This window comes from Sparus aurata, chromosome 8 (assembly GCF_900880675.1).
Source record: "Sparus aurata chromosome 8, fSpaAur1.1, whole genome shotgun sequence".
Taxonomy (NCBI): Eukaryota; Metazoa; Chordata; class Actinopteri; order Spariformes; family Sparidae; genus Sparus; species Sparus aurata.
The window spans coordinates 15,455,938-15,481,935 of NC_044194.1; the positions used below are offsets into that span (position 1 = coordinate 15,455,938).

The 25,998-nt window shown below is 40.0% G+C and overlaps 2 protein-coding genes across 2 annotated transcripts; one reads left to right on the top strand and one right to left on the bottom strand.

Annotated features, from left to right (window-relative positions):
- Window positions 1–3,101: 3,101 nt before the first annotated feature.
- hsp90b1 (heat shock protein 90, beta (grp94), member 1) lies at window positions 3,102–10,452 on the bottom strand. The gene is made up of 18 exons (XM_030425489.1): window positions 10,245–10,452; window positions 9,586–9,688; window positions 9,112–9,253; window positions 7,915–8,031; window positions 7,469–7,800; window positions 7,139–7,250; window positions 6,892–7,026; window positions 6,530–6,646; window positions 6,291–6,428; window positions 6,095–6,172; window positions 5,894–5,959; window positions 5,047–5,316; window positions 4,702–4,947; window positions 4,451–4,587; window positions 4,261–4,339; window positions 3,893–4,048; window positions 3,509–3,628; window positions 3,102–3,399 (listed from the first exon to the last, which is right to left on the bottom strand). The coding sequence occupies exons 1-18, from the start codon at window positions 10,291–10,293 to the stop codon at window positions 3,373–3,375; spliced, it is 2,424 nt and encodes an 807-aa protein (XP_030281349.1). The 5' UTR covers window positions 10,294–10,452; the 3' UTR covers window positions 3,102–3,372.
- A 2,321-nt stretch (window positions 10,453–12,773) lies between these two features.
- Window positions 12,774–25,782, top strand: nt5dc3 (5'-nucleotidase domain containing 3). The gene is made up of 14 exons (XM_030425490.1): window positions 12,774–13,198; window positions 16,336–16,520; window positions 17,435–17,509; window positions 17,625–17,680; window positions 18,294–18,384; window positions 18,477–18,614; window positions 19,519–19,579; window positions 19,779–19,881; window positions 21,124–21,225; window positions 21,398–21,479; window positions 21,571–21,657; window positions 23,347–23,487; window positions 23,578–23,642; window positions 24,427–25,782. Exons 1-14 carry the CDS (start codon window positions 12,913–12,915, stop codon window positions 24,653–24,655), a joined length of 1,701 nt encoding a protein of 566 aa, XP_030281350.1. The 5' UTR covers window positions 12,774–12,912; the 3' UTR covers window positions 24,656–25,782.
- Window positions 25,783–25,998: the final 216 nt, after the last annotated feature.

A 25,998-nucleotide genomic window follows, 5' to 3' on the forward strand; every position in this document is an offset into this window, starting at 1 on the left:
GAGGAGTTTGTGGTGCTGTTGAACTGTATGGCATTGTCGTTTAATCTAAAGTCATTGATACAAATGGGGTTCAGAAAATATTACAAGCGCCAGTCATTGAGCATACAGGTGAATTAACACTGCTCAACAATGACTATTCAGAATCAGAATCAGTTTTCGAATCAGCTTTTTTGGCCAAGTATGTGAACACATACAAGGAATTTGACTCAGTTTTTTTCCTTCACTCACAATGTACAGACGTAAACATGAACATAAACTTAAACATAACAAAACAAACATTCAACTAGAAGAACAAAAGAATGGTATAAAAAATTTAATAAGTAAACAAGTAAGTAAAGTGTCATGTGTTGACACTATTATAACCTTTACAGGTAGGATTTGCTGCAGGCCTAGTCTATTGGAAGGCATTAGTTTTGGCAAGGTACAGCCCAGTGTTGTATAAAGTATCCAAAAGTCATACTTGAGTAAAAGTAAAGATATTGTATCAAAATATTACATAAGTCAAAGTCAAAGACTGCCATATTAGTAATACTAATAGTACTACTAATAGGGCATCAAAAGTCATTTACTGGTAAAATAAGTTATTGGCTCTGATAGTCTGATTGTCTACATCATGGTTTTTGTTTTTAAAAGTAAATTGATTTAGAAATGAGCTACTTTGGCTCTGATGCAGCAGGTAATCTGTAGTTACTAGTTACTAAAGTTAACTAATAAATGTCGTAAAAGCACAATATTAGATTATATCTCCTTTCCCACAATGTAGTGGAATGTACGTATAAAAAAGCAGAAAATGTAAATACTCAAGTTAGTAGCTCAAAACTGAGCTACTATACTCAAATATAGTACTTGAGTAAATGTACTTAGTAACATTCCATCACTGGTATACCTGATAAACCGGTAGCTGAGGGTAGTTGCAGCCTCTCCTGCCTGAACACTTTCATCCTCTTTCTTAGAAATACACCGGAGTGCAGCACCATTCATATCTTCAATATTTGGGTTACTGTGCCATCTACTGGCCATAGTGTTTACAACGTCGAAATTCATCACACTTAATATTTCCTCATGTTGGACAGTTGTGTCAGATCCTCCATTAAACAATGGTAACAGCATCTAGATCCATGTCCTGCACCACAGTGTGCTGGAAGGAACACAAGTTGTTCCCCAAGAGACACTTTGAGCACATGAGGGAGCTGAGACTGGACACTAATCAGATCAGTGCTGGAAAGTAGTCTACACCATTGCTCATCAGGAGATTCCGAGGAGGAACACTTGTATATGTGGAATTATAATAGAAAAACAAAATAAGAATACTGATTTATTGGGACATCTGTAGAAATTTCTCTTTTGGGTTGCACAATAATTGTTTTCTTTTTGGTGTTATGCCAACACATAAGATAAAAATGAGCAGAAATAACGTGATTGCGAGTTTATTTTAAGATACCAGCCGGTTTCTAATGATACATCTTTTATGAAATTTATAAAATAATATTTACACTTGAGTCATTTTTGGTTTCTTATTGTGTTTTGTGGAAAGGACGCTTTGTAAACCTTGATTGGGCCCTGCTGAGCTTCATTTATGCCTTTCAAGTTTTCACTACAGAGATACTGAGATAAGTCCACACAAATCTGTCTTATCAGATGTCAGAGTTGTAACCAAACCTCACTCTATCGTTGCTGATAAGAAATGTCAGCCGTGCGGTTTAACTGAAGTCATGACTGTTACTTGGTGATAACGAATGTGCTTGGATTTAATCAGTTGAGATGAAATTCCCTTGTTTAATTTCTTGTTTAATTTCTTTCTTTGATGCTGTATTGATTGAAAAAATGTCTGTTGGCACATTAATGGACTTTTCTGTTTGGACTTTAAAAGCTGATTTTTGGATTCATACTCGACAGTTGTAACAGTAAACTGTGCGACAATTCAAGTCTTACATGAAAAACTGCCTCTCCACTGAACACAGTATTGATTATGTTCACTACAATAAATCAAAGAGCATCACTGAACTGCAATAAGATGATTAAAACTGTTCAGTGAAGTCATAAAGAATACACCCCCAAGCCTTATGGTAGGGTGTTTCTTTTGAGGCGCTGTAAAGCAACCACAGGTGATCAGTCTCGTCCAGTTGACTGAAAGTGTTGGGGATTTCAAAACTTTTAAAATATTGTAATCTACAAAGCTGAGAAACACAAAAGCAGGAGGAACACCTGTCACAGCAAAACCGAAAGGAACGATGTCACAGCAGCATGAGACCATTTAAACTCACTGTTGACAAATTACCTTCACCACAACATTAAAAAGTGGTTTCCATACTAACAGCTCCCTTTTCCTTCTCATCCATGTTAGCATCTGGGATATAGAAACAAGTACAACAATGGCCCATGGGAAATAATGAACCATCAAGGCTGAATGTGTATCCAGTTGGTCATAAAAGAGGACAGAGTAACAGGACTGGAGTGACGGATGTCCCCGATTGTTTTTTGTAGATTGAGGAAGTTATCAAGACTATTTCTGATGTTTCAATGAATGCTGTGAAACTGGAAATCTGATGGAGTGGTGTTGATTCAAGGTTTTTACCTCAAAAGAGCCATTTGAATAATTTGTTTCAGGCCATGGAGGAAATTGAAACTCTTGAAATGCATTATCCAGAGGTTTTCTTTGAAAGACTGATTGAAAAAGTAAAATACTTTGAAAGTGAAAACCCAAACTGTTGACGAGGGTAGGCTGTTTAAACTTCTAATTTTTACTCCTATCATTTAGCTTTTGAATTGTTTGTGTCCCCAAGCATAGCATATGAACCAATCTGAACATTATTTTCATTTGCGTTCACAAACTCGAAGCACTTCTGGTCAGACAGCTTTTTATACCTGCCAAACTAACCATACAAGCACTTGCTTAAGTGCACATTTCAGTTGGCTCCAATCAATCCTCAATCTGTCAGTCCTTTGTCATGTATTTCCCCACACACACACTACCAGTCCATTAACAATGCAACATGCCGATTTCTTTCCACCTTCACTGCAAAAACATCTACAAGTCAAAGCGACTGCAGTATTGTTTTTAACATTTCGACATGTGTCAACACCAAACAGACAGAGCTTTATCCTTTTTTTCCAGGAAACATTTATTCGATCGAGAGACAGGATCGCATCTTTCCATAAACAGGTCAGTTAAATATTAACAAATTTACAGTCATGAGGAATGTAATAAAAAAAAAAAAAACAAACAAACAATGCTCGCCTTAAAAAACCCCAACCCAGGGACCCCCACCCAGGACATGTCGGACCACAGCGGTGCTGGAACAAGAGTCACCTCCATGTCCAACTCTGTTGTTGTTGTTGTTGTTGTTGTTACGTGCTCTTCTTTTCAGTGCTTTACAGTTCATCTTTGTCTGTTCTTGTCTGTAAGAGAACAAAAATAGAGTTATGAAGAAGCAGCCAGAAAAGACAATACTCCAGCATCTAAATTCTTTACATCCTTAAGATGCCACAACATGTTTAGTGTTCTCACCGATTCATCATCGTCTTCCTCATCTACAATTTCATCTTTGTCCTCAGGGTCGTCCTCTTTATCTTCAGAATCGTCCTCTGCGGGCTCCTCCTCCAGCTCCTCTTCAGGCTCGTCTTCAATCTGTCAAACAATCATTTTTAACATTACACACCAACAATCTTAAACCGTTACTGAGCTGACTGGGCTACCTTAACAAGGTATGGATGCTTAAAATTTTTACAAGGACAAAAGCACAACAAAGGAGGAAGTAGAACCATTTCGAATGCAAACCTAAACCAGTTTAATCAAGACAGACGAGAATGTGTTCACTGATGGCTGAAACTGAAACTTTCTATGCAAATGTTTCTTTACTGATACAGTATGTAGCAGCTGGCATAGACTTGCCTGTTCGTCCAGGCCCACATTCATGCTGAGTCGGAGCATGCGCTCTATCCTGTCTCCGTAAGCCTTCGTGTCAGCCAGTTGGTAGCCTGAGCGCAGTGTGGCCGTCTCAAACAGAACCACAGCCAGATCTGATGCAGTCTGGTCTTCAGCATCATCCTGAAGAACATGATTGAAATGATAATCATCAACAGTGACAAACAGTAATGACTGTGTTACAAAATTAGATCTGTTGAAAAACTGCATTTACTTGATGGGAATGAAGCAACATGTATTACTTCATGTTTAAAAGCATCAAGTTATTTTATAAATGGCATATTATGGTGACATTAAAATACTCCAAATACAGCAAAGTGACAATCCATACTTACGCCGACTTTCTTAAGCATCTGTTTGATCAGAGGATGTTTGGGGTTGATTTCTAATGTTTTCTTCTGGCTGGCGTAGTAACTGAAACAAAGAGGAGAGCAGAATCTCCATGTAAGCTCAGGAAACAGTCAGGCAGGCCACTGCATGCGTTACATTTGCATTTTACAACTGTGACAACTGGATGTTACTCACTTTGTGGAAATGTCTTTTCCTGTCTGGTAAGCCTGTGCCTTCATGATCCTCTCCATGTTTCCTGACCAGCCATACTGACTGGCAACCAAAGCGCAGGGTGAGTTGGTGAGCCTCTGAGAGAGAACGGCCTTCTCAATCTGCGGGAAAGACAGCATCGTAGTAAATAATATGACTGCAGCCAGACTGTATCACCTCTGCAGCTACTGTTTATTTCCCATGACATAAATATTACAAAATAATCATCTCTCTACCTTGTCCTTCAGGGCCTTGTCCTTCAGCCAAGTGGTGAGAGGTTCGTACTCCTTCTCCAGAGCCTCTCTGTTCTCCTTAGCCTTGTCGCTCTCGTCAAATTTGACACCCTCCTTTGCCACGTTCTGGAAGCGTTTTCCGTCAAACTCGGGTAGGGCCTGGATGCAGTACTCGTCCACAGGCTCTGTCAGGTAGATCACCTCATAGCCCTTCTTAAGCAGCCTCTCCACGAAAGGAGAAGACTCGGCCTGCAAAGGGAATGTAAATTACACAGACAATCAATACCAAGCAATGAAATTTTATGACCTGAAAAATGTGGTAATTTCAGCACAAATACATCCACTCACCTCCTTCCTGCTGGTACCAGCCATGAAGTAGATCTTGTCCTGTTTCTCCTTCATGCGCTCCACATACTGCTCCAGGCTGGCCAATATGGTGTCGCTGTTGGAGGTCTGGAAGCGCAGCAGCTTGGCCAGTCGGGTCCTGTTGGAGTGATCCTCAATGACACCAAGCTTGATGTTGGTTCCGAACTCCTTCCAGAATTTATCGTTGTACTGTTCCTCTGCGATCTTTTTGATCATGTCCAACGTCTTACGCACCAGCTTCTTGCGGATAACCTGAACAGGGAGAATATAAGCATTATGTTTTTTGTAATTCACCTTTACATTAAGTTTAGTCCTGACTCTTTATGTTATATACATTTTACTTCAGTTTTCATTTTTTACTTCTTTTTTCCCTTTCTCCTTTCTGACTTCAGAATTAGCACTTTGATATGTGCTTTATACATGTAAATAAGATAGCTTTCCCGCTTGCTTATCAGTAGTATTTTTGCATCTAATTTACAGGGGCTCTGTGGAACTTCTGTGTCCATTTCTAAACTAATGTTAGCTTTTGTTGCACTTTGTTAGAGAAGCAGAGACACTGATATGAGGAACTCGAGAACATGTATAGAGTCATAGCCTTTGGGCTGTCATGGAAAATACAACCTGGGTCGTTCACAAAGAAATCCATAGTCCAGCAGCATTAAACAACTTAAGTGTCCACAGGTTTGTACAGGCTTTAAGATTACTATATATATATCCCCTCATTGATCAATTAATAAAGATCACGAATAGAATATCTAACTACAAAAGCAAAAGAGTGACGTAACAGCTACTTAGATGGTGTCATCTTCATGTTGGATGCCAAGCTCACCTTGAGCAGTTTGTGCTGCTGCAGAGTCTCTCTGGACACATTCAGGGGAAGGTCATCAGAGTCAACCTGGCAAAAATAAATTTACATTAATCACAGTGTAGGTGCCATCTATATATCTATATCTATCTATCTCTATATCTATATAGAGATAGATAGATATGCACACAACTATGTCTCCACTAGAGTGAGAAAATCACTCACCACTCCCTTGACGAAGTTCAGATACTTCGGCATCATGTCGTTGAAGTCGTCTGTGATGAAAACTCTCCTCACAAAGAGCTAAAAACAACCCCAGTATAAACAGTTGAAGGAATTCATGCATATCATTGTATAAACATGGTCAGATCCTTATAATAAATTAATTGATAATTGATAAATTCAACTTAAAGGGACATACCTTGATGTAGTCGTTCTTCTTGGAGCCATACTCGTCAAAGAGGCCACGAGGAGCTGAAGTGGGAACAAACAGGATGGACTTGAAGGTAACCTCACCCTCAGCCATGAAGTGGATGTGGGCCAATGGGTCATCACTGTCCTGTTAAAGAGTGGAAAATTGTTTGAGTTGGCCAAATCAAAATTTGTTGAACCTACGATCTGCTCAGCTGTTTGACGGAGCACTTCTGTTTGGGTGCCTACCTTAGAGAAGGTTTTGTAGAAAGCTGTGTACTCATCCTCCTCAACCTCCTTAGCTGGTCGCTGCCAGATGGGCTTGATATCATTCATCAGTTCCCAATCCCACACAGTCTTCTCAACCTACAACAAACACGACAAAACATTTGAAAAGTTTCGCCATCAAAATATTCCTTTTTAGAAGAATGAAATAGCATCAATTCAGGGCTGAGGCATAATCAAATGTTTTATACAACCTCTCCACATAATCATATGTTTTTTCAGGAGACATCATAGGTCTCAGACCAAATGTTTTAGCTATACATTTCGCATCTTAAAATCTTAAGTTTCTATTAAAATTAAATCAGAAAATTTCTCTAACTTCCCACCTTCTTTGTCTTTGGCTTGTTCTTTTCCTTGTCCTCCTCCTCTTCCTCTACTTCAGCCTCTTCTTCGTCAGTCTCTTTCTCTGGTTCCTCTGTTGCCTCAGCATCTTCATCGATAGGCTCTTCAACTGTCTCAGTCTGTTATGTTGAGGGGAGGAAAATGATTACCATATGTGGCCATTCCATAAAATAACTTATTCTGTCATCAAGTCTGAGTCAAAATGAGGAAGGAAGTGTCTTAAGTAATTACCTTGCTGGCCCAAACGTAGATCGGGAAGTTGATGAACTGAGAGTATTTCCTGACAAGGTTCTTGATGGTCTCCAGCTCCAGATAGTCTGATGCTTCCTCTTTTAGAACCAGACTGAGGTGAGAAAGATGATAATTTATTTACAAAGTCAATACTTAATTGACTAATAACAGGAAAACAGCATTTAAAGGAGGCAAATTAGTGAGTATTGCATAATACAGTGGAGTAAGAGGTGTGAATAGCAGTATGACTAACAGGAGTTGATCACAAAGATCAAAGCTAAAATTGCTATCAGTGATTTTAAGGTGAATAGGAACAAAATTTAAACTCACGTGATGGTGGTTCCTCTGCCCAGCGTGTCTCCACGGGGGTCCTCGATGACAGAGAACTGATTCGAGTCAGACTCCCAAATGTGCTGAGTACCATTGTTGTGTTTGGATGTCACAATGACTTTGTCGGCAACGAGGAAAGCAGAGTAGAAACCCACACCGAACTGGCCAATCAGCTCTGATGTCGACTGTCCCTCGGTCTGCATCTCTGTCATCTTGTTGAGGAACTCGCTGGTGCCCGACTTGGCGATAGTGCCCAAGTTCTTCACCAGCTCCTCTTTGGTCATTCCAACACCAGTGTCAGTGATGTGGAGCATGTTCTTCTCCTTGTCAGACTGGGGATTGGATCAATACAGTGAAGTTACAAACAGAGTGAGAACTATTAACCATTACAAATAAAGACTACCAGATAGAGTTAATGTACACCCCATCTCCTTTCTTGGGCATACTTTTATTTTGATGGTCAGCTCTTCATTGGCAGCCATTGCATTCTCATTGGTCAGAGACAACAGGCGGATCTTATCCAAAGCATCTGAAGCATTGGAAATCAGCTCCCTGAGGAAGATCTGAAACAGATAAAGAGTCATTGGATTATCGGTTCAGCCTTTCCTGAAGAGGATGTATCATAGGTGGTGCCAGGACAGCATTTAGTATTTTTTAGCACACAAATGTTTTACTGTCCATCACACAAGGCAATTTTTGTACTAAACTCAGATCATGGCTGCACAGGAGCCAATGTGTTGTAATTTGAATGGCCTGCGAGATAGTGCAGATTGAACACAGAGCAACTCCTTTCAAAGGCAAGATTCCATGTCCTGACTTTCAGAAAACTAACATGACAAAGTAAAAACACAACTTGGGATGGCAACTTTTACAAAGAACTGTGTTGTAAAAGCGTCAGTCCAGTTGGTAATTAAGTAGAACAGTCAGCAGCACATTTATTGTATGCACATTGTGTGCCTACATGAACGTGCAGAGTGATTATAATATATGGACACTATATTAAAAATATCTCAGAAAGCTCAACAATGTGTCCAAAACGGTCTTGTTATGATGACAATATTGATTCTTAAGCACTGAAGTCGCCGCCCACCACGGTTATCCTTCCTTCCAGTATTAGGCCAATCAGCAGACCCACTGGCTTGCACCCTTCCTTGGATTTTTGTTCAAAACTCAATGCCATTACGGTTGCCAGATGTTATTTTAGTAATCCTAATGTGTGCTTGTGGGTTTTTTTTTTTAAATTGACAGTGTTGGCAAAAAACAAACACTCTAATGCTCTTAAATGTAGACTTTGTGGCAAATCTGTTGTAATAGATTACATAAAATTATACAGATGTACCAAAAAAGGAGTTTGTTTTTGACTGTTAACAGTATGCCTGAAGTAGAAGTAGAAATAATAATAATAATAATAATAATAATAATAATAATAATAATAATAATAATAATAACAACAACAACAATAATAATAATAGATTAAATCAAACAAATGATATATTCATATTGCCATTTGTATCGATTCACAAGTTATCCTCATACTCATTCAAAGACGTCAGGGTTAATGCGTATCATAGAAGAAAAAAAACATAGTAATTGTCTTGCAAAATGGATTACAGTTCATCAAAATGTTAATTATTCCTGCTCACCTCCTTGTTCTTGTAGAGAGAGTTGATAATCAGCTTCATCATACGGTTGACTTCAGCCTGAAATACATGTTTTTCAGATTTTTCTCTGATTTCCTTGATCTGAGCTGCATTCAATCCTTCCAGCTGGATTGCCTCTTCCTCTCTGAGGACAGACAGGTGCACACAGGTGAGAGCAGGTAGACACACAACAGCAAATCCTTGCAGTCAAACAACATGAGAATCTGTTTTCCCTTAAGGCATCAGTATCTAAGCTAAAGCACACAAGATCCCCTACTTCTAATGAGGGAGGCGCAGTAAGGCTTGCAAAGCTTTGTCACCACTACAAATCAAGGGTTGCCAAGAGCCTTTGTGTGCACAAGCTTGGTCACACTGACCTTGTGCTGTTAACTTTAAGGTTTAGTCGACCTTTTCTGATCGAGACAAACACAGTTGACTTAACAGGGACAACGTGAAGTTATTCAAAGTGACACCTACCTCTGCACCACCTCATCATCTGTTCTGGAGCCATCTCTGCTTTTACCAAGGTCCTCTTCTACTGTCCCATCGACGTCAACTTCATCCTCTGCCCTTACAGCGGCTGCCGAGGGACAAAAAGTAGGATAATATAATTTTTGATATATAGATAGATTGATAGATAGATAGATATAAGGCGTGATTGCAGGTGTATCTGGAGAAATATTCAACAGAGATAAATTCATATATACGGAGGCTCAACAAAGACGTGCTGTAAGTCACTAAATATATAATGTAACGTTAGGCAGGCTGCCTTTTTCTTATCAAACATTTATTCACATCCACGCAGCAGACGTTAACGGTTTTTCATGGATATGTTACGCTAGCTAGCCTCAGATTAATACATTGTGTTTCAACTAGAAACTTCTAGAAAGGCCTCCAGAAATAACATTTAACGTTGCTCCTAGAAATGTTTCGAGTCCAAAATCATTCGTGTTGTCTCTTATTAAGAAATTAGCTCAATTAATCTTGAAAAACTGCGAATATCTGAAGGCTCCAGTCATGAATGAGCAGAGCAGAAGCACGAACCCAAGTTAACGCTAGCTCTGGCTAATGTTAGCTGAAACGCTGGGTAATAAAAAGAAAAGTGAGACGAGATAGCAAATCCTTCCGCTACTCACCAAAGGCTAGTAGTGCGAAAAGAAGACCTATCACCCACACTCGTTTCATTTTGAGATACTGCTTGACTGACGATGTGTGTCTTCAGCTCCTGAGACAAAAGCCGGGAGATCAGTGCACGCAGCGCAGCACTGCCTTTACAAGAGAGACTGACAAGCTACCGCTCCCACCAAAAGAGCCCACTCTATCTAACCCGTGACAACCAGCCAATGGCTGCGCACCACGCATAACCTTCGGCCAATCACGGCAGAGTCTACCGTACATGTTGCCCAATCAGGTTCCTCAACATAAGTCAATACCCTAAAATCGTGGCTGGACACCATTGGCCAAGAATGAATAATCAGCACATCACTTCCTAAAATTTACCTCTCACAGTGAAAAACAATCTCAGTCAACACCTCACATAAACTTTGATTATCTTACGCAATTTCACTGCCAGGGGTACACTGAGTGCTGATGACACTGAAGACAACAGCACGACTATTGTATATAGCTATTGTCACTGACTGTAGTAGGTACATATCTACTTGTTTTAACACATGTTATATCTTCCCATCTTATATGTCTTTATTGTACAACCTTTGTCATGTATGGTGTTTACTGTTATGGCATATGAAATGTGCTACACAGATAAACTTCACTGCTCTAGATTATATGTTGTCATGTTGAGTGTATGTGTACACTGTATGGAGGCTATATGGTATAGTATTTAGACTACCTGTATTAAATTCCCTTCAAAGGTGTGGATGCATTGTACTTTGAGGATACATTGAACGGTGAGTATATGTGCACCGCTGATCTTTGACCACAAGGTGGCCCTGTTTAGTTGGTGAGTTAAACATGCACATGAGGGCAAACAGTCTTTTCTGGTCAAACACACAATCTGTGTCAACTAAGACTGTGTCATACCAGAGTAATAGTAATAGTTGGATAATAAGTGAACACAATTTTGATACAAATTTGCACATTGTTGTGCCAGCCTTTCAGATGACGAGTATGTATCCGGTCATGTGGGCCACAGGATCAGTCCTCAGGTGTCATATTACAGTTATAGTAGTGTGTGTGTGTGTGTGTGTGTGCGTGTGTGTGTGTGTGTGTGTGTGTGTGTGTGTGTAAGAGAGGGAGAGAGAGGGAGAGAGAGAGAGAGAGAGAGAGAGAGAGAGGTATAAGCAGGTCATGGTATGAGACAATATGTTATTATGGCTTATTTTTGAATCATAGATCAAAATCTTGCTTTAAAAAGACAAACCTTTGATGAATTATCTCTTTTTTATAATTTGGTATTTTATAGTAGTAAATGAGTAATGAAAAAGTATGTCATAATGTTGACTTTCTCAGGCAAACTTAAGAGATATTCAAGAAATAGTGGCTATAAAAATAGTAAGGTACTCAGAAAGAATAATTAAATATTCATTTTAAAGGTGCGCTGTGGTTTTGGGGTAGTTTTTCAATCAGAATTAATTGACTCATCACACAAACTCATTGTATTTATATGTGGCACACCCTGCTACCTTTCTAGCTTCAAACAGTGCTCTGCGGACCTTATTTTCCTCTGAAAACAGCTTGTTTATTCCATTATGGAAAAAAAAAATATTACTGAGTTTGTATTATTACCTCATTATTATTGTAAATATAAAAATTCTGAGTTTTAATTTCTTCCCTAAAACTACATAGTGCCCCTTTAACTTTGGACTTTTCCACTAAAAGTCAAAAGTTTGACTAAATATGGTAATATTTAGTTTCTCTCCTTACAGAGGAGTCCGTTAAAATTGTATTTAGAATCATAGATCATAATCTTGCTTTAAAAAGCCATATTTTTGATGAATAATCCTATTATTATATAAGTAATTAGTTTTGAAATAGTATTAGAATATTCATACTGTCAACTTTCTGAGGAAAACTTAAGAGACTGTCAAGGTCACCTAGATATTCAGTTTAACTTTGGACTTTTAGACAAATAAAAGTCTAAATTTTGACTGAATGATTATATTCAGTCTCTTACATAATATTTTGTCTCCATAGAAACTCAGATATTTACAAAGGAGCCAGTCAAAATATTATTTGGAATCATAGATCACAATCTTGCTTTAAAAAGTCGTACTTTGGATGAATAAACTCATTATTATATTAGTAATTATTAACATATTAGTACATCAGTCTTGAATTAAAATAAAGTATTTATACTGTTAACTTTCTCAGGCAAACTTATGAGATAGTCGTGAAATAACTAGCTATTCAGTTTCACTTTGGACTTTTAGACTAAAAAGTCAAAAGTCTAGCTCCATATGATTGTTTGTTGTTCTCTCCTAACATTTTTGTCCTGCAGAGGGGCCTGTATGTCTTTTTTTACTTCCATTTTTATTTTCTTTAAACGCTAGAGAAAGAGCAACTCTATACAATAAATGATTTCTCTTGCGGATCGTGCATATTTAATACATGTATCTGGTAGCCCATCACATCTGTTCAGTGGACAGAAGGACGCCATTGATCTCTCATATAAGGCACTCTACTGATCTCCAGACGCACCAACCTCTGATTCGCTGGTTGGCTGGGACCTTGCCGAACGCGGAAGTGACGTCAGAGCTACCGTCCGGGGACAGTTTTGGTATTTACAGACGAGCCCGTCAACTGTATGCAGTCTGCTAGGAGTCCGCCGCGACCTACACAGTCATGGCGCCCTTGTCTCTACCCCTGTCGTCTCTCCTGAGGCACAGGGACTGTCTGCAGAAGGCGAACGTCTTCTCGAACGTGTTACGCGGTTTACAGCACCGCTCGGTCAGGTCTCGCGTCTGGAAACGGAATTTCGGCGCGGTGGCACATGGAGTCGGTCAACTGCTGTCAAACCAGCCCAGAGCCCAAAACTACGCAGCATCTGTTTGTAGCAGCTCCTCAGACGGTCAGGACATGACAGAGAGGCTGTGGTCTGTGTACAAAGAGACCAAAAGGCAGACAGAAGGTATGGACAGCAATAACAGTGACCGTTCATTCATTAAGATACAGCACTGCGTCAGATACAGGACTGCTGTTGTCTCATTATAACCCTGTTATGACTGATGTTTACAGCAGATCGATGCACCATACCATCTCCACAGCCTCACTAGCATCTCAAGCAATCAGCTCAGCCTGCACATATGCTATCATACTTTGTTTTACTCATAGATAGATAGACCAAATAACATGACACCTGAAAAGGCGAACTGTAATGCAACAGTACCCCTGCACTTACAACATGCAAATTTAGTTGATTTTCAGGAAGTGTGAATCCACAGATATTTTTGTGGATTGTTGTGTTCCTGAAGTGCATCTTCATTAATTTTTTGGGGGGCATTTCTGGTATTTTGTCCAACCTCTAACCACTAATTCATAACCATCATATCCACCAGCTTCTATGAGGTTGGTACCCAGTAGTATAATACATTTTAACTTGATTTCTTTACACATTGTGTAAATAATTGTAAACTGGGAAGAAGAGGTGACAATAAAGGTTTTTCTTCATGAAGGTCACATGCAACAAATGAAATGCCCTAATTTTAATTGTTGATAAACCTCTTGATATCTTGAAAGACTTAAGTTGCACTTGACAGATTTTTGGGTGCATCTGGGACCTAACTAGTCGCACCCTGGATCCCTGTAGCGCCCAGATATTTACAGAATATTTGTAAATGGGTAAATTAAAAAAATAAAAAGCATTTGTTAAAACTAAGTGAGGCGTGAAATGTCCTGTATTTGTTGAGAATGTGTGAGAATGTTCGAAAAGGGTTTAAGAAGCTTTGTTTGCAAAGATTACCAAAATCACAATATAGCTATGTTCAGTAACCAAATCAGAAGCTGCAGTTGTTTTGATAGAGTTAAAATGTGTGACAAACAGCATCATTATAGAGGACTGTTGTGCTGCAGAGATGCCGTGCCCTACAACTATTGCTCTCCAGATGTAAGAAAACATGTTTGTTTGTTCAGACAAATAATCACGAGTTTAACCAGTTAGTCAGTGAAATTTAAAATTAATTTGATCCAAAAATGATCATTCCACTAACTGTGAATCATATTCCATATCTAGTTTGTAGTTCATGGAGTTGATCCTGTCCACTCCTGGATAGAGATGCACCGATCGATCGGCAACCGATCGCAATCGGCCGATAATGCCCCTATCGGTTTTGATCGGAGTTCTCAAAATAGATCAAATCAGGCCGATCAGATGACGTTTCAATATAGAGACAGTGCCCTGACTGCATGCAGGGTGGGAATTTCACGGTGACCATGGCTGCTGTTGCCCCGCACTTTGGCCTTGATGCAGCGTGAAAAAAAAACTCATCGTACAGCCACAGTGGCCTCTGTGCCCCTGGCCCGGTCAGCGAAGCGGGCTTGCCTTTAATTACAGCCACCCGAGTGCACAGTAGTCACTCACAGTAACTTCAGTGAGTCCGCAGTTCGCGCAGGTGGAGTCTCATCATCACGATGATCCCACGTGAAAGCCTCTGACACAGCAGCAGCTTCTCAAAACTGAACAACGAAACTTACAGCACAGCTAGCGAGCGCAGCCGGTTTTGACATGATACGTAACTGACTTATGTGGTAGGATTTAGTCCGGTAAAGTTGGAAATATATTCACAGATTCGAACTTCCCGGATCAATAACTCATAAGTGAAACCTTGTTAAAACACAACTGACTCTTTCCTACCGTAGTAAGGTAGACAACGAGCTACAACCTTATGTTAATCAAAACGAGCGTCTGGACATAAACTCTGGTCTGTATGATCAGCCGTCTGTGAGACGAGGGCGCTGGGACCGTCTACAAAGTGCGACACTGAAAAGAGATACTACAAAAAATATTCAGTAACTTCACTATTATTCAGAGTGTAGTGTCACCAAAATCATTCCACACATCAGTGGTCTCCTGCTGGTTATTCTACAGATTTTTTGTTTGGAAAAAATGTGCTTTGCCATAATTTTGGGGAATTTCTATTTGGGAGAAATATTCAATAACACTAATATTCAGTGTAGTGTCACAAAACTCACCTCACCCTAACCCTACTTAAAAAAACTGTTTTGTAATGTAACATTAATTTGATATTGGTATTTAAAAAATGTTTTAATACATAATCCATGTCTGATTATAAATTAGGATGTCATGGTATCAGTCTGAAAGGTAAATCAACACATTTTCTCAGTGGCCTTTGTGCCCTGTCATGTGGCCTTGGTGCCCCTGAAAACCAGGCCAAATGGACTTGCCCCTAAAACGACAAAATTCCCACCCTGACTGACTGCATTCCCACTAGTAAGCTACAGTTACTTTATGTAAGCTGAGTCCAAGTTGTCTGTAAGAGAGTCTCTAGAGTGTGAAATATTGCATATTGCCTCAGCCTGCAATAAAACGGTGGTCAATTCATGATACTTTCTCATCTCCTAATTTTTATACTTAATAATACAATGTCAATGTTGTGTAAGAAAAATCATTAATTAAATATATGAAAGTTACACAAGACAACAATATAGAAGAATTTATGGATTTGACACTGTGATCGGTGATCGGCAATATCGGGATCGGCAGATACTGCTTTTGGTGATCGGTGATCGGTGATCGGCCCCAAAAATCCTGATCGGTGCATCTCTACTCCTGGATGAGCGCTTAAATCACATTTTTAAAAGATGTCAGTACCCTAATCCACCAATCTTCATAACGCAGAAGAACAAATGACTAATTACAGTAGTAGATTTTATAATATGTAATTTGTATTTTTATGATAATACTTGGCTCTGGACACATGTTTATAGACAGAGGATTTTGGAGGTGTCAGCAAAAACAGACCACTTCTTTTACCTCACACAGTTTAACATTTTTGCCTTCCTCTCAAGGCTTCTCTGAACAGGAAACTGGCCTATTTTGTGCCCACAACAACTAAACTGTGCACACTGATATTCTTTAGTAAGTAGTGACACTGAAAAATAGTGCAGGTTCTCCAAAGCAACTTGTCCATAACCTTCAGCAAACTTGGATATCAGATGTCCTTTCGGTCCTAACACATTCCTGACTGTCCTAGCAGGTCATGATGGTCCCAAATGGTAAAATAACCTCATGCTTTTCTCTCCTCTTAGATTTGATCCCAGTCATTTCCACCAACTCAGTTGACCCCGACACAATTTTTTCCAACAATGAGATGAGCCTGCGAGACATCGAGATCTACGGCTTCGACTATGACTACACTCTGGCATTCTACTCTAGACACCTCCACACCCTCATCTTCAACATTGCACGGGACATCCTCATCACTAATCACAGGGTAAGTGTGCAGGGTGTGATTCTCATAAAGCCTGGAAGTTCAGACACATTCCTGTTCAGCATACCTTCGGAATCTTTTGTAAACTAATTGAACCGAAAAGGAAAAAATACTGTCATGGTTTTCTTGTCACGTTGAAGTCCGATCAGGATGCATTAGTAAAACACTGTCACTGTGCCGATGAGCAAGGCATTTAACCCCTCAAACATTACCAGTAGTGATACAAAGAGGTTGGTTGTAGGAACTTGTGTTTTGACTGAATGTGTTTTAAGAACTTTGGTGTTAATAAGCAGCATAATTGACCCAGAGAAGGTTTGAAATTGGCTACAACTGTGTTGCACCATCAAGAATCATTTTCACCTTCCTATTTGCAATCTTGATGTTGCTTTACTGTTTGTAAGGGACCGTTCACCTCAAAATTAACAATACATAATTTTCCTCTTACTTGTGGGCTATTTGTCCACCTAGATTTTTTTGGCACGAGTTGCCAAGTTTTGGAGATACCGGATGTAGAGGCGCCTGCCCTCTCTCGAATCTGATTGAAATAAGATGTCGAAGTCATCCAGTTCATGGTGCTCAAAACCAAATCATGAACCAGTTACTCAAGGTATTACACAGAAGTAGCCTTATATGTACTCATGGAGAAGAAGCTCATGCGACGGTGTGAGGATGTAAACATTAATGGTGTTGTCTGCATTCTAACACCAGCTAGCTTAGTTAGCTGTAGCCTCTTGTCCATGTGTAGCTGCCTGAACTCAGCAAGTCACACCAAAACAGTTTATATTGATAAGAAGAACTACTAGGACAAACGTGTCTTTTTTGGGGGGCGAACTAGAGCTAAGACTCAGTGTATCTAATGCCCTGTTTTGTTGTCACTGAAAATCTCAAACCAACTTGTTAATTTTCTTTTGTCTTAGTATCCAGAGGGGCTGCGAGAGTATGAGTATATTCCTAATTTTGCAGTAAGAGGACTTCACTATGATGTTCAGAAGGTGAGAAGGTCTTTGCTTATCTAACTCAAAAACGTATGTTTTATATTTAGCATCTATTGTACCAAAGGCTCATGGGAACATCACTGTTGTGGTAATATAGAATTTTTTGTAACAGGCACTGCTGATGAAGATAGATGCATTTCACTACATCCAGTTGGGAACTGTCTACAGGTATCTGTGCAGCATGTAACGTCTCACACCACTTGGTGATAAATATGAAATTCACTCAACACTTGGTGATTATAACCTGATTGGTATGAATGACATGGTATGAACTATTCAGTTTGCCCAAAAATGTAAATACATTCTTTACCTTCTCATCCCAATGCAGATGGAAAGTCAGGCGAAGCTTTGTAATCTACAAAACATTTCTAGAGCTTCACAGTGAAACAGCATTCCAGCTCGTTCTGCATTATCCAAGTCCCTGGAAACCCTGAGATCCAAAATTGATTTAAAGAATGTCATTTGCACCCCTTTTAAAGCATTAGCACACAGGGGCCCAAGCACACCCATGCACCAAGGGTTTAGGTAATGTCTTTTCATATCAATTTGGGATCTCAGGGCTTCCAGAGATTGTGGCAGACGAGCTGTATGGAGCAGTTTATGTCCACATAAAATCCCTGTATATTTGAAATGCTGTTTTGCTATGAATGTCCAGAAATGTTTTGTGGACTGCAAAACATCATCATACTTTCCATCGGCATTAGGATGAGCACATAATGATTTAGTATTCATTTTTGTTAGAACCTATCCTTTAATGACATCTTTTGTGTGTCCTCTACAGAGGTCTTCATTCAGTACCTGATGAGGAGGTAATCGCCATGTACCAAGGCAGTCACGTACCTCTAGAGATCATGAGCGACTTCTATGGCAAGGTGATGATCATTTCCCTCCTTCATCTTTGACGAGAGAGACACTGCAGAAACACAAATAACAGAATCTAATGATGTTAATCACTGTCCTGCAGAGTTCCCATGGCCACACCATGAAACAGTTCATGGACATATTCTCCCTGCCTGAGATGACCCTCCTGTCCTGTGTCAATGACTTCTTCATGAGGCACAACATCGACTATGAGCCGGTCCATCTCTACAAAGACGTGAAGGTGCACTATCTCATTATTCTACCATCTTTGATCAGTGTGTCGGGGAAAGTCAGAAAACAATATTTGAAATATTCCGCCAAGGTGAATTTTCATATTTATTGTATCTCCCATGGGCCATTGTGTGAAAAGATATTAAATCACTCCACACGTACATAAATGCTAGTGTATTTAAAGTGTTTGTAGTGTGCTGTGATACTCCAGCCATTCAATACCGTCTTAATTTTAGCTCTGAAAACTGGTGTCTTATTTTAGTCGAGCAAGCCCGCCTCCAGCCATCTGCGTCTGTTCTCTGGTGGCTCTGCTACTTCACAGGGAGAGGGACGAGAAAATCAGCGCCGTGTTCTCCCTTTGAGGGCAGCTGTCACGCCAGTTCTGTCTATTCTGCGCGACACTGTGTTGTTCTTGACAGATCGCTGTCATTAAAAAGCCCTCACACACACTCTCTGTTCCACGAGTGCCTCTCATATCTTTTCAAGGACACCCTGCTCAAATCTTTTTTTCCCCTGCCAAGAGTGATTTAGTATACAGCATTAACCCGGTCATTTTTCCTTTGACTTTTTTTGCACATCAAATAATCTTTGCACATGATAAAGTTCTGTTGAAAGTTCTCCATAAATGTGCAACTTTGCAAGGTAGAGTCTATTTACTCTTTCACTGAGTCCAAAGCACAAGTCACTCTGTTGAAAATGTTGTGGAAACTTTCTCCCTGTGTCACCAAAGTAACTAAACTCCAGGGCTCGCTTTCTTCATCTTCAATTTGTATTCAGAGATCTCCCGTCTTTGTGCTTCCAAGTCAACCACTTATGTACGAAGCAAAGCGTTGCTACTGGAGCTGAATGCTAACGCTGTGTCACTAAAGTCATGACTTCCTGCCTGAGGGCTGCTCACTTCTCCCTCTTCACAGGAAGCCATTAGAGATGTTCACGTCAAGGGCATTATGTACCGAGCCGTGGAGGCAGACATCGGTAATGTTTTTTGATTTATATTGCTTTGTTTGAGAAAATATAGAAATTACACTGCCACATTTGAGTTGTTCACGAAAAAAACAATTCTGTATTAATGAGACTGTGATATGCAAACAAAAAGCTTTGTTTGCTTCTGGTTTTGTCAGAATCACCCAACCAGCTCCGTCTCTCTATCCCTCTGTTTTTTCTCATTTTGCAGAGAAATACATTTGCTATGGTGAGCAGAGCCACGCTGTGCTGAAGAAGCTGTCAGAGCATGGAAAAAAGATGTTCCTCATTACCAACAGCCCATTTGACTTTGTGTAAGTGCGAGCGGACAGAGTGCACGCGTGATTAATTAAAATCGCTGTGTGCACTAATATTTAATTGGCGCCACTGGATAATGTCTAAACTTTCATAGACGGGCAACCACACATCAAAGGGGCTCCTCTCTGCGAGTGTTTGTAATTTAATGCAAGTCATTGACTGTGAGCCTCTTTTGAAGTCAGGCTCAAATGCACAAAATGGCCAGCTATGCGTGTCCAACCTCAAAAGGCTTCTCAGTGTAAAAGCTTTCAATCTACAGTATGTCCTTCATTTAAAACTTTGTAACATTCAGTCAAAAGACAGGCCTTTTCTATTATTTGTTAATTTTTTTGCCTCTGTGCCACAGATAGCCGTGGTAAGAGACATTATGTTTTCAGGTTGTCTTTTCATCCTTCCGTCCGTCATATTCGTATGAAGGTGACAGTGCCTTTAAAGAATGTCTTCAAAATTTGGCAAACACGTCCCCTCGGATTCAAGGACAAACTGATTAGATTTGATTGGTCAAAGGTCAAGGTAGCTGTGACCTCACAAAACAACTCAGGAATTCATATAACAATTACGACAAAAGATTTCACAAATGTCTGATACGATAAATGATGAAGTGATAATAATGTTCTGGCCATTATACAATGCCATAGCTCAGGAAGATCAACTTGCCCAGTGCACGGAGGAATATATCTGCGAGGCTGTGATTCTAGTTTAAGTCTTTTTCAACAGTCTTCCCATTGAGATAAAATGTATTTAACAAGGGAGACCCGGCCAAGAATAGCAGAAAGACAAGAGTTACAACAGGTTTGAGTTGCAATAAAATGATCAGATCAAACATCATCACAGAGAGAATACAAAGGGATTCAATGTTTTCAAGTTTAAGATCTGTATTATCAGGTCGTGGGTGCAGAAAACCCGTAAACTTTCTTTCCCAATTCACTCCAGACTTTGGGAATTACAAATCAGCGGTATCCAGCCTGTCCATACTCTGAGATTAGAGTCGCAAGGTCCTTGCAGGTTGAAAAAGACCTTGCCTTTGAGATATGCTGCCCTTTCAAGTTTTTGGGGGAATTTGGGTCCAGCACTCCACTAAGAATCTCAGTGTTGTGTAACCACTGGCAGTTTTATTGTTTTATTTATGTCAAACTAACATAGTCAAAGATAAAGATCTCTAGTGTCTTTTTTTGCCCTCATGATGCACTTTAAGATGTTGCTGACTTGGTCATTTCTTAAATCTTTGTCCTTCTCAGGGACCGAGGAATGAACTACATTGTAGGGAAGGACTGGAGGGACCTGTTTGACGTTGTGATCGTTCAGGCCGACAAACCTGGTTTCTTCAACGACAGGAGAAAGTAAGTGTGTTTGCACCTGCGGCTCATACTATTTCCCTGCAGTGCCTCTTTGACCCCACTAGGTGTGATTAGGTCACACAGCCAGTGGTTATCAGCACACCTTGTGCACTGTATTTGCATTGTATAGCTGCAAATGTTAAATAGATTTGTCTTTGTGTATATTTGCCGCTAGACCATTCAGGCGAGTGACAGACAAAGGTGCGTTACTGTGGGACCGGATTCACAGGTTGGAAAAGGGGAAGATCTACAAACAGGTATTGTGAATCACCTCAGCGTTCCAGTTGACCATTTTCCTCTGAATGAGAGGCATGATTGATTTATCTAATGTGTGTTTGATCGCTGCAGGGAAACCTTTATGAGTTCCTGAGACTCACCGGCTGGAGGGGTTCCAAAGTGCTCTACTTCGGCGATCACATCTACAGTGACTTGGCAGTAAGCAGCATCCAGGCGTATTTACAAAGGACTCATTATAATGACACAAAACACTGTCGCATGAAATGATTAAGATGTTGTGAACAGGGAGGCGAGCCCCGCTTTGACCATGATCCATTTAAGATGAGAGCGTTCTGGGAGTTAATCTTGATATGTAACAGTATAAATCCTAATGACCTGTCAGCAGATGCACAAAAAGATGCTGAGTGAATGTTCGAGATAGAAGAAAGGTTTAAAAGTAACTGGGTTGCATTAAACCACAGTTACAGAGTTTGGTTGACAGGCATTTTAATGAGCGTCAGTGTGTCCTTATATATCACACCTACAGCATCTGCAGCAGTGAGTACGACTGCACCTTATTTACCTTTCTATACCCGTCACCTAGCAACTCGCCAACAGCTGCCCCTCATCTGCGCTAAACAAACTAACAGGCATCATTTTTAATTATTTTTTTCCTCTTTACCACGTCACAGTGAGTTATAACAACCTGGATATGAGTGTGTCTGATCAGCTCTAAGTGGTGATAATGAAAGAGAGAGTTTATATCTTTGGCATAATGCCTCACTGGTAGCAGGCGGCCGGCTGTCAAACATGTCATCTTGCTTATTTAGGAAGATGGAACATGGCGTGTGCGGTTTATACCCGCCGCAGTTCACAGTCAGCCTGAAGACGAGATCATTACTGCAAAGAGGACACAGAGCAGAAGCATGTCGGAATTGCTAAGGGGTTACATGGGTGGGGAGGATGGAGCAATATTTTATTTCTGCCCACAGAAACACACAGAAGAATACCCCCCAAATGTGCTCACTTCCCTGGATCCATTTCAGCAGGGTCGGTCTTAACTGCAGCCAGAGGAGTTGAGGCCTGAAGTCTATTTCTTTTTATCTTATTCTTACAGTTACATTAGGGCTGAACACATAATCGAAATATTATGGAAATCGCAATATGGCCAAGAGTGGTGCTCGAGAGATGCCCCAGCTCACAAATCACATTCTCCACACGTAAGAGAGCACCATTTTTTGGTAGAGACCCAAGCGTCATCATCATTTTTTATATTTTTGACAGTGAAAATAAAATGCAAAAAAATTACCATCCCCATTAAATTCATGAGTCACACCGCCATATCTGTCAAAACAAGTGACAGCCCTGAAATATATGCACTGAGTTATGTCAGAGTTTTCTCTAAAATATGAGTATGACACTCTTATAATATCATATATTTTCTGATATCACAGAGTTGATGTTGCTCCTACAGCATCATAAATGTTGGTCCAGGTGTTTGATGTTGTAGTTTTATGACTCATGTTGGATTTGTCCCGTTTTAAACACATTATTGTACTTTTTACTTATTATTTCTATTATTGTTTCTTTTTAGTATTTTGTCTCTGCTGGTGTATGTTTAGGGGACTAAATTTAAACGTGTTTAAAGGGTAAACTTCTCCCATGTGCGTATGTTTCTGTTTTTTTTCCTCGAGTTGCAAAGCTATGGTGGTCTGGAAGACCAACATGGCAATATCAGATCGAGCGTGGTATAACAGCAGCGATTAACTCAAATTTAGGCTGCACTGTACCATTTGAATTTCAAGACTTTAACTGAACTGTATCAGGTATAGCACCCCCTCTTATTAATTACTTGACCAATCAATCTGTACATGGTAGTTTGGGTTCAAGACTGGTCCTTTTTTGCAGGATCTGACGCTGAAACACGGCTGGAGGACGGGCGCCATCATTCCTGAGCTGAGGAAGGAGATCAAGATCATGAACACGGAGCAGTACATGCACATGATGGCCTGGTTACAGGCACTGACTGGGCTAATCGAACAGATGCAGGTCGGGGGAATATTTAAAAATAATTTGGGTCCGTCTTTTGTTTTTTGCACCATTCTCAAAGTTTAACTTCTATGCACTCCTCCCAAACAGGTCCACAGGGATCCAGCGTCTCAAGCTGTCGTCGATGAGTGGATCAGAGAAAGAGAAGCCATGAGGTAGTAATTACTTTGGCAATCAAGAGCAGTTGTGATCATTCTTGAAGAAGTAGTTTATCCTAAGATGCTGAGCATGGCCATGCTTGCAATTATTTATTAATGCAATTTCCTCAAAATAACAAAGCTCGTTTTTTTGTGATAATGGGCTCATTTGTCTCATTATCTTGACAAAACACAAGATAGATTTCTCGAGAGAATTTAAAAGGAAGAAATTTATGTTTTCTAAAGATCAAAGCATATTTATAGAGAATTCAACAGGTGTCTCTAAGCTATACGGAAGTGTTTAAGGCGGCACTATTATTAGTGGGGTGGGTTGCAAGTTTCATGGGAAACTGGCTTTAATAACGTCGTCACCTCTACCATTGTAATAAGCTTCATTTGAGCAGCTGCTGTCGAAAGCAGACAGATGTGAGTTGTTCGACGTCTTATCTTTGTCTGCCATTAAACAAGATTGACTTAGCTTCAGCAAACAGTATCTCAGAATTATGCCTTGATTTTCTGTTTAGTTAAGAAACCTCCCCGGCAGTCATGAAGGTGACACTCATTATTGAGTTCTCTGTAATTATCCCGTGATCTTGAGAGAGCAAAGTTATTTTCTTGTGGTAAATTAACATGTCATCTTTTGTTTTCTCAAGTTAAATTAAACTGTTATCACCAGGAAAAAACTTTGTTATGTCAAAACAATACTCAAGATAACAGAATTTAAGAAAATCATTTCAATCACGTCCATTCTCGGCTTCACTACTAACCAAACCTTGATGGTACGACTGTGTGCTCCTGACAGGGCGCAGACGAAGGACATCTTCAACAGCCAGTTCGGGAGTCTCTTCCGGACGTACCACAACCCCACATACTTCTCGCGCAGGCTTTCGCGCTTCGCTGACATCTACATGGCCTCCATCAGCTGCCTGCTTAACTACGACTTCCAGCACACCTTTTTCCCACGCCGCACTCCCCTGCAGCACGAGTCCCCCTTCTGGCCCGAACAAGGTCCTGCTGGCATCAGAACGTAATGATCTCCATGGCTTAGGTTTTTTCCAAGTTTTGAGACATTTTAGGAGACGCACGCCACATCCTAAGGTGTGTTGGCAACAATCATGCAAACTTTCGATGTTTATTCGGCTTTAAACTACTTAACTCTCTCAGATGATTCGGCCTTGAAGAAGAACAAATTTAGTGCTTTTAATTACACGTGCTTCTTGCACTTTACATTTTCATCACATGGAATTTGGAACATTGGCTGGACTGTTTTGAGTTTGCATGTGTGTTTGCGTGTTTCAATTGAGTAACCAATCAGTCGCTCTTTATTTGTAAAGGCGCCAATTCCCAACAGAATCACCTCATGATATTTGCTTAACCATACTCCTTGATTAATTTATTTACAGAGATTGAACTCTGAGAGCGATGTTGAGGGAGAGTCAGCGTAGTGAGATTATACAAAGAGGATGCAGTTACTCAGTGTGAACAATAGGGGGCAGTCACACATCAAGTCTTACACGGCTCGTCTGTGTGGCTCCTATAGCCGCCTATCTTTGCTTTTTATTTTAAGCTCTGCTTCTGTACTAGACTGTCAGATGAGACATTTACATCTCAAAATGTGTTGCCTTAATCTTTACATCGCTGCAATGTATATATTTTTGTAACAGCTCAATATGATATATGGAAATCAAGCTTTTCAAACTTTGCCAGCCAGCATCTTAGTTCACTCCATTTTGAACTGCACTCGGTGACACAAATTGCACATTTACGCTCTGAAATGTTTGTATTTATGGATTGTAACCAGTTCCACACAACAGCAGTTTGTATGTGTCATTTTAGAAGTGAGAGATGTTTTAATATTTGTCAGGGAAAAAAAAAAAAGGCATCTATATTTAGCCTGAGTGTTGCTGTTTAATCTGTGAAGGCAGCGGCGGTGGGTTTGACACTTTTCAGCTGAAAATGTGTGAAATGTTTTCTCACGCACTGGGAGGAGAATATCTTGGATGTGTAACCTGGAATCTTTGAGTTTGTAATTATTTTTGACAAAAAGGGAAATTCTTACATACAAGTGGCCACAACCAAGACCTCATTGTTGTTTTATCAGTGTTTCTGTGTGCATATTTATGTGTCTGTTTATTAAAACCGGAACTGGCTTAACGATCTTGCTGAGCGTTTTTGTGTCATTGCATTTAAAAAGCAATCTACCTGATTGCATAAGTGTTCTGTAATTAGGTTTAATTAGCAGGTATGTGTGGTAATTCCTATACCATGCTCTTGTCCCCTTTTCTATTAGCAGTGTAAACAACACAAAGGAAGAAATGTTTCATAATTTGAAAATTAATTTAGAGGACTAATTTGTCGCTCTCAACTTTCCAAT